The sequence below is a fragment of the Anneissia japonica genome, unplaced genomic scaffold, assembly GCF_011630105.1.
Source record: "Anneissia japonica isolate Jap-2015-1 unplaced genomic scaffold, ASM1163010v1 scaffold1005_len2656397_cov198, whole genome shotgun sequence".
Lineage (NCBI taxonomy): Eukaryota > Metazoa > Echinodermata > Crinoidea > Comatulida > Comatulidae > Anneissia > Anneissia japonica.
The window spans coordinates 510,873-524,086 of NW_022683792.1; the positions used below are offsets into that span (position 1 = coordinate 510,873).

The 13,214-nt window shown below is 36.3% G+C and overlaps 1 protein-coding gene across 6 annotated transcripts in view; it reads right to left on the bottom strand.

Annotated features, from left to right (window-relative positions):
• The window catches only part of LOC117101489 (sushi, von Willebrand factor type A, EGF and pentraxin domain-containing protein 1-like), a 47,565-nt gene that overhangs the window by 33,139 nt on the left and 1,212 nt on the right, over window positions 1-13,214 (bottom strand). For 4 of the 6 annotated variants that reach the window (XM_033241474.1, XM_033241464.1, XM_033241482.1 and 1 more), the window contains exons 1-2: window positions 4,537-4,804; window positions 4,357-4,437 (exon numbers count right to left, since the gene is read on the bottom strand). In XM_033241474.1, the coding sequence (XP_033097365.1) occupies window positions 4,357-4,437; window positions 4,537-4,789 (334 nt within the window). In that variant the 5' untranslated portion in view covers window positions 4,790-4,804. Of the gene's footprint in view, window positions 1-4,356; window positions 4,438-4,536; window positions 4,805-13,214 lie in introns of those variants that run through there. The other 2 variants (XM_033241498.1, XM_033241490.1) reach the window with 1 other exon arrangement.

Here is a 13,214-nt window from a genome sequence, read left to right on the forward strand (position 1 = left end):
GGAATAACTGAGAACAGACAGTGATAGCAGCCAATATACAGTATAGCTTTATAGTCAGTTAAACGGGTGGTTGCCACCGTGTGTTCGCTATACAGTGATCCTGGTTCAACTTTTCTTGTGTGTTTCAGTTGGGGGCTAAAATCGAAGTTGCAATTAGTTTACTGTCTGTTGGAAGAGACGTTAAAGCCGCAATAGGACCATGTACACGGTAAGGAACTCAGTGCGCTATTAAAAAAAATAAAAACATGGGATGTGTCTGGGCAGGCCTACTCACCAGAAGGACCCAATGGAATAAGTCTTCGGACTTTTGTGGTTTCCAAATTCAACAAGGGAATTAATAGGAAAGAAAAAGAAGAATACGAAAGTCAAGAAAAATCATTAAACAAGATTTAATCAAAACACAATAAGAAGTAACGTGTGAACGTGTGAAGATCTGCTGCAGTAACACCAAACAATGTAGCAACTTGTAAAAGAGCACCACCTAGGCCTACTGTACGATCAATTTAGAGCTGAGTGAAAGGCATTATCGTCGGCTAGACGGAATTATGCGTTCAAAATGATTCATCTTAAATATACAAAAATAGAGAGGACACAGTAAAGTAAGTTCCCTAGAGAGATGACGAGATATCTGACATCCCCTAGGACAGCAGACTGTACCATGCTCAAGTATATTATTAGAGAGAGCAACGGAATTATTACTAAGTATCTTAACATGGGAATTATTCGCTAATATTAAAGTTATTGACTAAAACTACAATTATTCAACATTGATATAAACCTATTGACCCGTTATTCATATCATTGAATATTAATTGGAATTTCCTGCACTTAATGAATAGAGTTTAAAACTTAGGCCTAATTATTATGTAATGGAAACAAGAGTAATTACCGGTAGTTAATGTGAAGTTTTTACTCAAGCTACCCATACTTAATTAGTCGTCATTGAGAAGAGCATTTATTATTAAAATGAGGACATTTTCGATATTCAAGCATTCCATGAGCCCATATATCATGTATGTTAGTCATATCGGATGTTGGAATATTATATTCATATATTATGATTTGATATCACATTTATGCCCTATCAATCATAATTTTAATTAGATCATGTTAGCATGTCTGCACAGTATTTACGATGCAACCATCAACATCAAATACCTAATAATAAAACGATCAAATTTTATTGGCAATTATCAAATATTTGATTTCTACAGTCAACCTATTTTGTAGCAATATTTTACGGTTCAATACATTTTACTTTCTTCAATTTTACATTTCGTGTATACTGTAGCTTACATAAGGACAGAGGACTATTAACAATACTTTGTGATTGAATGTCTTGTTGTTTGGACTCATTGCAAATAAAATTCAATAGCAAACGTATAATAATAATTATTTTTCTGCTTCTCAATTGTTGAATGTTTCATTCTGCTAGTTCCGAATACAAACTAATCAAGATGCCGAATAAATCAAAATCACGCCTGTGAACCGCGTTAGACTAAGTATAAACTAAGTTATTTAAAATTCTATTTAGTTTATATATAATTTTCTTTTTATTAACTTTAGTTCCTGTTTTAGAATTGAAGGCAGTGTAAACACATTAATAAACCCACCACGTCCTCGTTTGTAGCCCACGGATAATGACGAGACAACAGACATCATTGTAATCAGAAGGAAATGGGTGGTTGAGGTTTTGAATCCAGTTCTAATAAATATTATTATCAAACTAATAGCTTTAATCGACAAAAATATCTCATTTCATTCCATCAGGATTGGGAGAGACACAAAAGGCCTGAGTTAAATGCAGGCCCTATAAATATTAAAGGTCAATGACCTCTCCAGATTGGGATAAATTGGATCCAAATGCTTAACAATTTTAACTATAGCATCTGTTAAACCTTGCTTTGTCACGTACTATTATGCCTAATAGGCCTATTTGCTTCAGTCGATAGTATACCTCACTAAAAATATAATGTAAAAGTTCTTTATGGATTCTAATGGATATATTCTTTATGATGTGACACTGTATACGTATGTATAGATAGGCCTATGTACTTATGTTTAGGCCCTACATATTATGTATTTCTTTATGATAGTGATTAGGCCTACTCATGCGTTTACACAGACTAGACAGATAATAGAAGCGTAGATTGAGTAGAAGCATGGAGGTATATAATACCTCAATGGTAATAGAAAAGCGAAGTCGCACCTAGATGGGCCATATAATTATGTTTGAGGTATTGTGGTGCTATATTAGTGGTGCTATACTCATAATGACCTTACAACCTTTTTTGGCAGTTTAATAGATTTGATTGCCTAGTAAATTTACCTAATAAAGCTCAACAGATTGGTACGCCTCAAACACAGACCATAATGTTAATGTTAGAATTATATTTTAGTTCATACAAACATGTTTTAGAGCAAGCACTTAATAATCACGTGAGATTTTATTTATTTTGGTTTAACCATTCTCAACTGGAGATAAGATCCAGCTACTGTCCTCTACTATTATTACGCGACGACTGCAGGCCGAGCGGTAAGGCAGAGCCACTGCTGACTTAAGCCAGGCTCTTGAAGAAAACAATTGTTTGTTTTTGAAGAAAATAAATATTCTACGGTTAAGGGGTGTTTGAAGTAGTATAAGAAAAGAGTAAGATACGTTGTTTTTTCTTTAAAATAAAAACTGAGAAACTGTTACCAATCAAACATCACTTTTTCTTTCTGGAGCCTGACTTTAACGGCGCTGGTTCGAGACCTCTTCCTCGCCCAGGGTTCAGTTGGTAGAACAAGGCCTAATCTCTGATAATAATTTGCAACTGGCTTGTACGCTTCTGGCTCGTGTGAACCTTAAGGAACCCATTGTGTTATAAACGAGTAGGGGTTACCCCGATGCGCTGGTTGATTTTAGCGCCTGTCGTTGTAAACATGAAGGTGTACTGTACTGTACCTCATATGCTCATAGCATGTGACAAGTAACGAACCACGCCCATACGCAATTGAGCACAATAACGAGTTACGGTACTGTACGGGTTATTTTCCCACCTTTACCCACGTTTGCTATGCTTCATAAACTTTTTATGATGCTTATGGACTGGAGTTGTTTTTGGCATGAGAATATCCATGTTATTGTAGTAGAAGCCTTTGTATTGTAAGGACGGTATCTTACGATATTGTCGTAGCCCTATGTCTACTTATGACCAATGTTCCTGATAAACTTGATCATAGTTCTGAATAAGCTGGGGAAACGTTGCCCGAAACGCTGTTAAAAACTGAATTTTCGGCGCAAATAATCATACCATTTTGAATCTGTAACTATCGTTTCCGGAATCATAACAAAAATCAAAATATTTGACAAATTCTTTTCAATCTTCAGCATGCTGCTATTTTAAGATCCATGGACATACCGTGTGAATTCCATTCGCTGTATTCAACAAGTATACATAACAATAAACATATTATTTTCACACAAACATCGTTAAATATGTTGAGAAAATCGTGTTGTATTGAAGTTCATTGACCCTAAGGCTTTTTCCATATTAAAGGAGGCCCAATCTGAGCCTTCTAATATGTCAGAATTGCTTAGAACATTGACCAATTCGAAGCAATATCATTAAAAGTGCATATCTATATAGAGATTTTATCGCATCTTAAATACCACCCATTGACTAGGTACCTAATCTATGACCAAGGTTATTTGCCAAATGGAAAGAGTTTTCTCACATTCGATATTAATTTTAAAGTTCAACTTCATTATGACGCATATTTGACTTTATATAGGAAATTGGTACCTTATTAACCATAAAAATACTACTGATCATATTGACATTGAAAATGTCACAGTTAGTATAAACATGGTTAATTATTTTATTATTATTATTATTATTATTATTGATAATAGGCCCTATTATTATTATTATTGTTATTACTATTGTTGTCATTAATCATTGTCATTAGTCTTATCAGTTATAATTATTATAACATCATTCTCATCACCATCGTCACCATTATCGTCGTCGTCATCATCATCATCATCATCATCATAATCCATTTCATCATCATCATCATCATCATCATAATCATCGACGTCATCATCCTCCTCGTCGTCATTATCATCATCATATTATTATCATCATTATCATCATCATCATAACCATTAAACCTGTATAATCAGCATAATTATAAATCTATTGGATTCATAATAAAAAGTCAGTATCGCGTCAACATCAACAATATCATGAATTATCATAGTCGGTGATAGCATGGTGATAGCAAGTTGTATTCTTATGCAGTGTTGTTAAAGATAATAAATTCATATGAAGAGTATACTGTATTATCAAATAAAAAGCTTTAACTTACTATGTTGGCATCTTGATTGCACAACTAAAAGTAGAAGAGGTCCAAGGAAACGGTATAGAACTGGAGCCATAATGACACCCTCTGCAAACAACAATCAGGAAATGTGGAAAATAAATACAAGCATGAGACTAACTAGACTTGCGTTTAATTCACAAAGCAAAGTGCGGTGAGCTCACTTACTCGTAATAAACCACTCTTTATTATTCGGTTTGTGTCCTCCGCTAGTACAATATATGGAATTCCGCCCGTCCGTCCTTCTGTGCTTATTATACAGGACGAATGAAAATTGGATCTGAGATCCCTTGCTACGTTTAATACGTTCTATGAATAAATATTTTGGAGGGAGTTGACAAATGAGTTCGTCCGCCAATGGGAAACATGAAACGCCTTGTTGCAATACCTTTACTTGTAGCATTTGCGTTTGAATACCCATTAGTACCTTTTCCGCTTGGTTGCGTGAAATAATTGATTCCGACGAAAAGTCATGTCCTGGATTTTCAATATGTTCAATCATATTCAAGCAAAAAAGTATTTAATACATATGTGGAAATTTAACATTATAACAACAATCCATACGATAGTCAAGCTTTGAAAAATTGTGCTTTCAAAGTTAGCCAATGAACAAAATGCTGAATATACATACACGAACGAATAATGATTTCTGTTTTAATTAACATAGACTATTTTGTCCTCATTTCGATTATATTTCTTCATTGGCGGTGCAGTAATATCAATAACATCGTGGTGGTTGGATTTGCCTAAGATCACGATTACCAACCTTGAATGACGTCCCATGAATAATAAGTATGCCAAATATAGGCCTAAATTACAGATAACCAATTAGTAGATGAATAATAATAAATGATATGGTAACCGTAAGTAGATTATTGACATATAAACAGGTAAGCCTAGCACTTCGGAGAGTATAGCTTCAACATTAATACATAACTATTAGAGCACATACTGTTGTAGTGACTTGAAAGCATTAATTTTAAGACTACTACCGTTATGTACTTTCAGTGCTTATCCACTGTTTCCATTGATCATTGTAAAATACGTATGCATTGTTTTGCCAAGGGTATTTGAGTATTAAAGAACCCTGGTTTGACTGTAGTTTAGGCAGTATCATTTATTATTTGTCTTACTATTTTATATCAGTTTTCTTTCGTATTTGTTTCTTTTATCCAATGTGGGGGCCCAAGGTAAGGTCCTTCGAATAGTATTAGGCCTAACAGCAACAGTTTGCCTAGTAGTAGGCCTACGGTAGGCCTTTAATTGGCCTGTACCCATTGTAGCCAATATTGTGGTTTCAGAATGTTGCGCAGTAGTAAGTGGTGCCCGGAAATTTTCCCCAGTGTTCCTAGTTTACGACAGGGTTTCATACTTGTCCGCCACCAGTGACGTATCTAGGGGAGTGCTCCTCAGTCGCCCCCGCCCATTGGAAATGTCCAAAGGAAAAAAAATCATGCTCAAGTAGTTGAAAATCACCTCAAATCACTATTTTGCGACAGCGCCCCTTACTTAATCATCAAGGGCCCACTTCACCTTCGCGCCCCTCCCTCTTCTGCTCCCCTATTTCAAGACTCCTAAATACGCCACTGTCCGCCACTGAACACAGTAGAAGTCGAAGTGAGTTATGTCGCTTTTATGTTGATCAATGGGTACAGGAAATTGTTAAAATCGGGTTATGGTTATGCAAACCAAAAATTGCTAATAAATTGCAGGACCACTCACAGACAGCCTTGAGTCTTTTCCGAACTTTACAACAGAGAGTAAAGAAAATAGAGACCTGCCATTAGGAACGCGTCAACATAGAATGCGATCAGTAAAAATGTGAACAGGAAAGAAATCAGTAGCGTACACAGAAGTCTACTGACATTGAGGATACATGAGGAAACGATTGTAAAGTAAGGGAAAGCCAGATGGGGTTTAATTTTTAACTACTTGAGCATATTTTTTGCTAAGCAAATTTATAGTGGGGGAAGGCCACTACTCCCATTTGACGCCACTGTGTTCGAAATACACCATTATCATCGGGTTACTTCTTTCACATCCAACAGCGTACAATACACTCGACTTGTGGCACCAGGATTTGCCAACGGGGGTGGGGGTCCGATGTCCCCTACCAGAGGAGCGGGGACGACTTCCGACAAGAACGTCAGTAGGTGTGCATGTGGCACCGGAAACCCAGGTGATCCAGCGGGCGTATCTCCCGGAAACTTTGACAAAAGAGGTTTCAAAGGTTTATTTAAAACGATTTTAGAGTCTACTAATATGAAAATATATACATAATTTTTTCTTCTCCCCGACGCAGTGTATTTTTCTCGCCGAAGAGGAGACCAGCTCTCCCAACATCCCCCCCCCCCCAACAATAACCATTCTTTATACTCCTTTGATGGATTGATGCTGTCGTGAGAAAAACCATGCAGTGGGAGGGTTTAAGGCCTGACCTTGATATTGGAACACAAGCATCTTAACCACCAAGCTTAAGCGCCACCTTGTTCGATGATACCTTCAAGATGTGCAAATGATAGTTGGAAATTAGACTGTCGACAGTGCATATAATATAGGATATAGACCGAAATTCACGTGGAAATAGTTTAAGCCATATACATACACCGGTACAAACGATGATCCTACTTTTTTCCTAAATACACTTTTTTAAGGACCAGTAGAATTTTGCTCAGGAGTAGTGGGATTTTTTTTTTTTTTTTTGCCAATTTCAGGCTCAAAGTGTTATTTGGTTCTTATTTTACACACTTTTCAAAGATAAAAAAATATTATTGTAGGACTACTGCATATTATTACTGCACTGTAGAAGGTATTACATAGTCATGTCTACTGATTTGTTGGTTTTTAAATTTTAAAATCCTCCTTTGACATTTTAACTAAGTCTCAATTTGTTCTTTTTTTTTTTTTATTTTTAAAGAAATTTCAACCTCTGCAGGCTCTCTTTCCTGTAGCGCCTTGAGCACTACTGCAGTGGATTTGTGCGCTTTATAAATCTTATTATTATTATTATTATTATTATTATTATTATTATTATTATTATTATTATTATTATTATAAAATGTGTTCTTATCTTTTTTTTATGTAGTTGGCAATGGACACGGAATTAAAATTGCCGTCAGAACGGCCCTGATTACAGGTAGCGTACATCGTTTGTGTAAAATCGCAATTTAGCACAATGACGCTGCAAGTTATGGGTTAGTTATTCTCCTACCTTTACCTTTACCTTTACCATGGGTGAGTTTACCGAAGCCCTTTTTAGCCATAAAACTCTGCCTGAGTGAGGCAAACCTGTATACAAATAAATAGACCAACACTAGAAAGTTATACTTTCTTCTTCTAAACGCGCTTTCCACTTTTGTTTCCATTTTACTATGTTTTTGAGAAGAATAACTTGTTATTGTGTTTACGTGTCCTTCTAATCTATATTAATTTTACGCATCCAATTGTTCGTTTTACTTTCTTTTTTAAGTCTCTTGTTACCAGCTTAATATGTGTTTCGACCAGTAATCTAATAATGTGTCCAAAACCACTTCTCTTGCCTGCAAGTCCCTTCTATTTTCGTTAAAGTTGTATATGTTCGCGTTACACACTCATGATTGTTAGTAGACAATTTATCTTTTGTTCGTTATAGACAAGGAAAATTTATTTTCCTCTGGGGTTTAGGTCTGTGCCTTTAAAGGACCTTTGTTTTTATTTTATCAAGGGACTACCTTACCAAAATTTCAAGATCAAATATATTTCTTGTTTTCATTTACCAAATCAACAAGTTCAGTACAAGGTACATTGATTCGGGCCTTGGTACGGTATTCTAATTAAAAAGTGTTGTCATCAGGGTCATTCACAATGAGGTTGGCCTAAATAGTGCGAGTTAAAACTCGGGATACATTGTTTTAATTTCCCTAACTTTGGGGTGTCTTGTCTGGGGCTACGGGGCATGTATGGGCCCGCAGTCCTAAGTTCTGAATGTTTAATTTTAGGGCCAGCGAAAGTTGAATGCGGACCATAAATATCATCTTTCGCTGCCCCCTCAACCCTTTTTTAATTTTACGTCGTATTACCGATCGTCAGATAGGTATTTTGACATAAATGATATAATGGCAATATCATTCACTGTCACCAGCATCCTCGGCCCAATACCAAGCTCGATGGAAAAACCTACTGGAATATGTCATCCTGGTTAAAGATATTAATAAAAAATATCAAGTCAATTTATATCTACCGAAAATTATGGAATTCCAGGGATTGATAGTAAGTGACAATATACTTGGATGGTGAAAGTGCTAAAAACTAGGTTCGTCAATCAGCTGAATTGTAAAGTTCAAGGCTGGGCCATCGACAATAACACTTACAGCATCGTAATACTACTCCAACACGGAGCCTCGCAATTATCATTTGAGTTATCGTGTACATGTGGTAGACTACTCTTTTATGTGATTCATATTTGTTTACAATGTGACAGCAATTTATGGTTTTTAATGGGTTTTTTTTTTAATTTACCACTATGTTTTTATAAATAGGTCTAATCCCCATTTCAACGATTCAACTCTTTATCTGCAACGTTTTAATGAGGCTTAGAAAGTTGCTTGTTTTCGTTGTTTTGATTTTTTTTTCACGAGAAAGAAATAAACTTTTTTTTAAATATAGGACTTAAACCAAGGAGTCATGGGTTGGGATTTAAAAGTAAATAACATCTAAATCAGAGGTGGCGACAATGTGGGAAATAGGGTTTAGGCTCATTCTTTCTACCGGTCCGTCTGACCATTCCGTCAGCCACGATTCGTCTTACCAAAAATAAAGGAAAACAAATTATTTGGGCATACACGTTACGATTTAAACATCGGGCAAGCTTGTAATGACCCATATTTTCCCTCTGTCTCTAGGTGCCAGTCGGAACTCACAATATAGGGTTCGCCCCCACCCCCCAATGTTTCCGTGGAAAGCTGTCAGACCCACCTTTCGGACAGCTTTCTCCTTCCCGTATGTATATCCTACACCACGTATCTTAAACCTGTTGTACAACCTGTACTGTGCTGATTTTGAAACATTTACAATTCAATTTTCAAACTTGTTCACTGATGCGCGTCTGCGAGAATGCCGGATATTGAAGAGTTATTGGATTAATATTATTTCAATTAATTTCTTATTGTTGTATTTTTGTTTATTAAAAATAAAACAATATTCCTACAGTTTTCTTGGAGTTAGTGGGTCCAAAATATGTATATATGGAAAGGGAACGAGGGATGAAGATGTGGACGGCAAAGAAATACAAAACAATATACAAAAGAACTAAGATTACAGAAAAAGAGGAAGGACGACAACAATGACAATCACAAGTAAAACAGAAGGTCAACAAAAAAAGAGGGTGAATTAAACAACTGTTTATGAACCTCTCAAATCACACGGATTCACACCTAAACTTGGCCTTGTTTTCAAGTGACCTTAGAGCTAATTTATACGGATTCATACCTGCTTAACGAAGTCTGGTAAGCCTAGTTATCTACGGTGTGGTAAAGGGTTTTTTTGCAGGTCACAGAGATCAAGCAATGACAGTGGCGAAATTCCACTGTAAATCCGCTCACTTTTGAATTTAGTTTGACAAATCATCTTTAGCAAACCCAATCGTTGCAAAGTATTTTCTTCGTGAAAAATTATAGACCTACAGTACTAATATGTGTCCACGAGCATTTGGGTCAAGCGAACGATCCACTCATGGAGGCAGATTTTTTTCATGGTATTTCAATTGAAATTGCAACATTTATGTTTCTTTTAAAGGGAGGGGTTCACTCTACGTGTATGCAGGCTTGGCTTAGTACTTCCTTCGTACCAACCTTGAAACAGTTCAAAACTGCTCTCAAAACTCGCCTTTTTGAATTATCTCTTCTCTAATAGCGCTGGGTGAGATCATCTGAGTAAGGGCGCTTTATAAATATTCAAAGTATTATTATTATTATTATTATTATTATTATTATTATTATTATTATTATTATTATTATTATTATTATTATTCGTACGACAGATCCACCCAGGAAGCAAACTTTCAAACGTTCATTTAGTATAAAAACTGTTTAAGCAAAGCATATTTTTGACCTAGAATATAATATTCACATATCCAAAGGATTTGTGACATAACGACATGATATATCAGTAGATTTAATAAGTCATTAGTCGTGGCTGTGGTCGAAAAGGGATCCATTGAGCATGTCTAAATAAAGAAAAATGATTATGATGAGTAATACAATGCACTTCTTTCTCTCGCTGATAAACGATTACAATCAATAAGTTGCAGAAAAAAAATATATACAGAAATTCTATTGTCATTTTTTTTTTCTATAGATTACCGTACAGTTTATCAGTTATTGGAGTATGCTGGTCTTTAGGATTAGTGAAGTAACATTCCTCATAAAGTATAATTCGGTTAGGGTTGAGGTATGTAGGTCATTAGGACCTTAGTGGAGTGACGTCCATCATGGTTTGTATTGTAGTTAAGGCACTTGTCAAATGGGTCACTGGAATCTTAGTAGTGTAGTACGTCCCTTTCATGTTGAACAGTTTCTTTAGGTTTTTATATTATTTTTTTCTTAAAGAAAGACAATGCTGAGAACAATACATAGCTGTTCTTGTGTTTCAGATGGAGGGCTGAAATACAAGTTACGATAGCTCACCGTCGTTCGGATGAGACGTTTAAGCCGTTGGTCCCGTGTGCAATATGACCCATGTGCACGTTAAAGAACACAGTACACTCTTCCCGAAAAGAGTAGGTGAGTCTCCCGGTGTAGGCCTACTGCCCAATTCACCACCAGAAGTGCCCCCACTGGGAAAAAAAAAAGTCTTCTGACTTAGTGGATTATCCTTGGTGTGATTCACACACCAAAAATACTCCTTTCCTATTCTATTTATGTAGACGTACTAACTTTTTCTTAATGGACGAATAATGTATCGTATCGTACTGACGTCGTATCTTATACTGTAACCTATATCTTAATATTATAGGCCTGATGTAAATGCATGCAGTGAATCATTGAAATGCCTACATTTGTCAATCTATGGCTCATACCGGGTACCTTAAATTTTATAAACGGGAGCATAGCATAGAGTTCACATAACCAATGCCAAAGCGGATGTTGAAACGCATGATCGACAGAGTAGTAATGAGTTAACAATACATCGTTCCAAAAGAAATGTGAAAGAAGAGGTTCCTGTGCTGGATGGTTGGATCCTACGACGTGGGTTATAACCATGGTTTGGACCTAACTAATAATATTCAGAATAATTTTGTATATTCCTATTTTTAGAATGGAATTCTAGTAAATAACGCGTAGTATAATCCTCAGCTACCGGTACTGAATTCGATACAATTATTGTCTCGCTATTAAACCACAATATCCGATAATTTGATATTTATAACAAAGTTGTTCCGGTGATAGGTTGACTGGTTCCTCATCAAACACTTCGACGTTCAGCACAATTTTAAACAAATGCGTGACGAAATCATTACAAATTCACAGTTATGCCGGGATTATCCATCTACAATAGGCCTATGTGTTGTTTAAAATTACAAAAATGTTAATACCAGTGGCGGATCTGGGGTGGGGGGTGTGAATAGGGTGGCTAGCCACCCCACTTCGTTTACCGTAAAAAATAAAACGATGGTCACTCGTCTTGTTTGTGTGGTCCTCGTGTACTCTGGTAAAACATACACTTTCGATTTTAAAATTACTTCTTTTCAGATGCCATTTAAGATCGTCTAGCAGTCTACTAATTTTTTTTTTAAATCTCAAATGTGAGGGAATGCCCCTCCCAAAACCACCAATCCCCCGCATGTGCCTTCTCACCTCCCATTATCCCCCCCCCCCCCCACCCCATTGCTAAATCCCAGATCAGCCACTGAATACATTGAATTGACAGAAATCTGGCTACTAAACCCATTAATTGTACCCCTGTTAATTGTATTCACAGTACTGTAGTTCATGGGTATTTAAATCGTGTTCCTGATGGGAAACCTCGAAATTAGGTGAGGTCAGGGCAGTCCCCATTAGTTCAAATTTTAATTACTAATGCTGATCTGCGTTGTTGCCAAAACAGCCCAAGTCTGTCTAACTACAAAAAGTCATTGTGTTCATAGTGTAGCAATTTCAGATGATTATCTGAAACTTGTGTTCCTTTGTGACGGTAATGGCCTGAGAGTTGCATGAATTGGTTTACCTGAATACTGCACGTATTGTCATTGCAATAAAAAATACATTTGACGCCACTCGGGATCTGTCGAACATTTCCTTCCCCTGAGCCGGATCTTGGAACTGGCATAGGTGCAATAAAGGGACTCATTTTAAATTATATATCATAATAACGCTCTCAAATTGATTCATAGTTATGACGCCAGGCTTGTGAATACGTCTCGGTTTGCAAGCTTTGGTTTGGTAGTAGTAGATTTTAACGAGAATTTTATGTTGGCTTATTTTAAGATTATGTAAAATGAACGATAAAAATTCATTACAAAGCTATAGACTTCCCAAGGGGATGACTTACGATTCAGCCTTCAATCAGGTCAGTACATCTGAATGATACAGGTATTAATTAATAGCCTGCTATTATGTTGTGGTACCGTGACCATGGCGTATTAACAATATTAAGACGATAGATAACTCTGTAATACTTACTGGCACGTCGGAAAATTAGTTCTCACTTTCCGACGTGCCAGTAAACGTCCTTATAACGTTCGCGAACGTAGCGGTTAGGTATGTCAAAAAACGTTGCAGGAAGGTTCAAACGTTATGTAGTTGTGAAATGACGTTCTAAGTAGAGTGCTTATTCAATGTTCTACAAAATAACGTTTTCATCACCAAAAC